We start from the raw sequence: 3,411 nt of genomic DNA, 5'->3' as shown, positions 1-3,411 counted from the left end.
TTGCTGATCATTTCGTGCCACAATAAATCACAAGATTCATTTAATCGAATGAATTTTAAAATTTTAAAAAGTCGTATTTCTTAAATACTTCAGGGGTATATTATGTAACTTATAATTAATAATTTCTATCACTTTCATGTAAATAGTAAATTAATTAATTTCGTTTCATTTACTATTCATATAAATAGTAAATAAATTAATTTCGATTCAACTATTTAAGTTACATTGTTGTACGTTGTGCTTTACAACTTGTACATCTTTGATTTAACTTCGTGTCTTCTTAAAAATTTAAAAAAATACATCATAAAAATAAAACGATTATATACGTAAAATTTTTAATTTGAAATTGTATCATTCACTAGTAAATTTTTATCATTTCGTATATAAATATTATTCGCATGTTTTCGCATATATATATATACATACACAATTATATAATTATCACAAGTTATGACGTTTGTGAATCGTCGGACAAACAAGGTGGTCAACCGTTATATAAAACTCATTTACAAAAGTTTTAAAACTTGTCAAAATGCATTGCTTAAATATCAAATCATATATAGAATTGGTTTAAGTAAGTCGAAATTTTCCGGGTCATCACACTCGGTTTAAGTCTCGGTTCTGGTTTTTCGAACGTCGTTCTGTACGCTGTAAAATCTTGTACTTAACGTTTCGTGACATGTACACTTATCAACATTTAGACTTAAATCGTCAATAATATATATCACTCGAAGTGTAACTTGAACGTTCGAGTGTTATGGTTATTTATTTCTTTAAATCAACTTCTCGTTATCCATTAAAATATAATTAATAATATCGAAACGTTTTATATCTAAATTAGTATTATACACTATCATATTGTAAATTATATATATGTATATATTCGAGAAAAATAAATAAATTTGCACATCTTATATATAATTGAAATATTTATTTAATTATCAAACGAAACAATAAACGAGTGCTACAATCGTTTACAAAATAATTTCGAACCCATATATATATATATATATATATATATATATATATATATATATATATATATATATATATATATATATATATATATAATTCCAAACACAGTCAAAAAGGAAAAGATTTCCTAATTCGAAGTGGACCTCACAACAGAGACCCGTAGCAATATCACAAACTTTAAAGGATTTGATAAATGCTAAAATATCTACAAAATCAATCATTGGTGTTATCTTCTAATTCCGAAGATAAATATATTAAACATATATTGAAACATATACGTTCATGTAAAGTATTATACATCTAATACTTTGTTAACGTTTTCAATTTATAATATATATACATATATATACATATATATTCATATCCAATTATATAATGGTTCGTGAATCGTTGGAATCTGGTCGAGGTTAAATGAATACATGAACATAGTTCAAAATGTTTGATATTTAACTTAACAGACTTTGCTTATCGTGTCGGAAACATTATATCATTTACAGATTATGTTTAAATTTGGTCGAAAATTTTCGGGTCATCACAAATCTAACTGAAAAAATATAAACTTTTTAAATTAATGTTATATTTTAAATTTAACTAACAAATGGTTTTACTAAGTATATATATATATATATATATATATATATATATATATATATATATATATATATATATATATATATATATATATATATATATTGTGTTTGTTGCATAATGCGCAATTCACCCGGTACCAGGTATCGCGTTCGGAGGATTAATTGTCCGAGATTTTACCTTCAATGGAGAAGCTAATGTGCTCGTTCATAAAAGGGTTTCGGACAAAAAAAAATAATAAAAAATTAAATAAGTTGAGTTATGAATGTTCGGATAAATGAGAGTGATGTAAGTTATTATCCTCTATTCACTTCTAAAATTAATCTTATTACACACGTTGAACATAATATGGGGTCAAGAAAGGGAATTTGGAGGTAAGAATTGGTCAAGTGAAAATACACTAATCACCATTTGCATTCATTCAAATTCTGATGATTCAAACAAGACAACAAAGTGAAGAATACGTTTAGTTGACTCATTTATTTCCACAACCATCTTCAAAGCAGCCACTCACTATCATCTATTTCGTGCTCCTTAAATCCTCAACTTTCTTTACTTCAAACATAACAAAAAGAAAAACAAATTGAACCATAAAAAAACCTCCTAAAAGTATAGATGGTTGATAGTAATGTTCATGATTCTAGTACCGTGAATGTAGAAAGCAACATTATGATGATGTCCATCATAGCTTTCTTCATCGCCATCGTATTTTGTTTCCTTCTTTATTACTTCTCAAAGCGTGGGATACAAACAACGCCTCGAGAATCCAATAATCCTGTAAGCGAACAAAAACGCGGACTAGATGCTTTGTTCTTGGACAAGATAAAGGTCATTGAATATGACCCAAATGAGTTTAAAGGCGGTTTGGAATGTGCGGTTTGTTTATCCGATGTGGAGAAAGGAGAGAAAGCTAGAATTTTGCCTAAATGTGATCATGGGTTCCATTTAGAATGCATTGATACGTGGTTCCTTTCGCATACCACTTGTCCCATATGTAGAAACGCCGTTAATGATCAAATGGAACTCGTCCTAGAACTAGAACAAGAAGATTTAATACATGTTTTGTTGGAGGAAGATGAAGATAATCATCATCATCAAGATTCGGCTTCAGAACAAGAATCATCATCAACATCGTCATCATCATCAATGAAGAATGGAGAAAAGCCGGATTTGGTAATAGATATACCACGAAGGGATGTGCTTGAGGAAGAAGAAGAGAAAACTCCGGTTTCTAGTTCAAGAATGAGATCGTTAAGGAGAATGCTAAGCGGTAGCTCGAGGTTTAATCCTTTTAGTCCAAGCTCGGAATCACAAGTTAAAACGCAATAAGTAAATAAGATGTTGCTTTAATAAGAAAAATCCCAAACACCCTCGACTCCTAGAGTTGCATATGCGCGCGACTCGTAAAGTCATTTGTTATCATAGTGTAAATTAAGTTATCTTTTCATTAGTCTTATGAATATGAATTATGAACTTGCATTGCACATCACACATTGTGACCAATAAGATGGATATTTGTTTGAAAATAAAATAGGATCAGACTCATTCAAGGTCTCCTATTTTTGACCGAAGTTTTGGACCTTGTGTGGTCAGTTTGGAGTTTGGACCATATACAACTTGGCTATTTAGTTGGTCATACAAATTGAGTCCTTAATGTCTGGTGATATTTAGATATTGAACTTCACAAATGTGTAGAAGAATCATGCATTTATATGTACCAACTCAATGATGATTTAGTCTATGGTTTTGAAATTAACTACTTAAAATCATTCAAGTGAAACAGCTAAAGTTATAAAAGAGGATCTATAGAAACCAAAAATTAGGCAGAGTAAAAGATTAAATACCAAG

The 3,411-nt window shown here is 29.1% G+C and overlaps 1 protein-coding gene across 1 annotated transcript; it reads left to right on the top strand.

Annotated features, from left to right (window-relative positions):
* The first annotated feature begins 2,105 nt into the window (after positions 1–2,105).
* On the top strand, positions 2,106–3,187 carry LOC139903950 (RING-H2 finger protein ATL64-like). Its single transcript, XM_071885880.1, has one exon. The coding sequence runs from the start codon at positions 2,179–2,181 to the stop codon at positions 2,890–2,892; it is 714 nt and encodes a 237-aa protein (XP_071741981.1). The 5' UTR covers positions 2,106–2,178; the 3' UTR covers positions 2,893–3,187.
* The last annotated feature ends 224 nt before the right edge of the window (positions 3,188–3,411 follow it).

Source organism: Rutidosis leptorrhynchoides, chromosome 4 (assembly GCF_046630445.1).
Source record: "Rutidosis leptorrhynchoides isolate AG116_Rl617_1_P2 chromosome 4, CSIRO_AGI_Rlap_v1, whole genome shotgun sequence".
Taxonomy (NCBI): domain Eukaryota; kingdom Viridiplantae; phylum Streptophyta; class Magnoliopsida; order Asterales; family Asteraceae; genus Rutidosis; species Rutidosis leptorrhynchoides.
The sequence above is the reverse complement of the archived record's forward strand: the minus strand, read 5'-3'. Positions and strand labels throughout refer to the sequence as shown.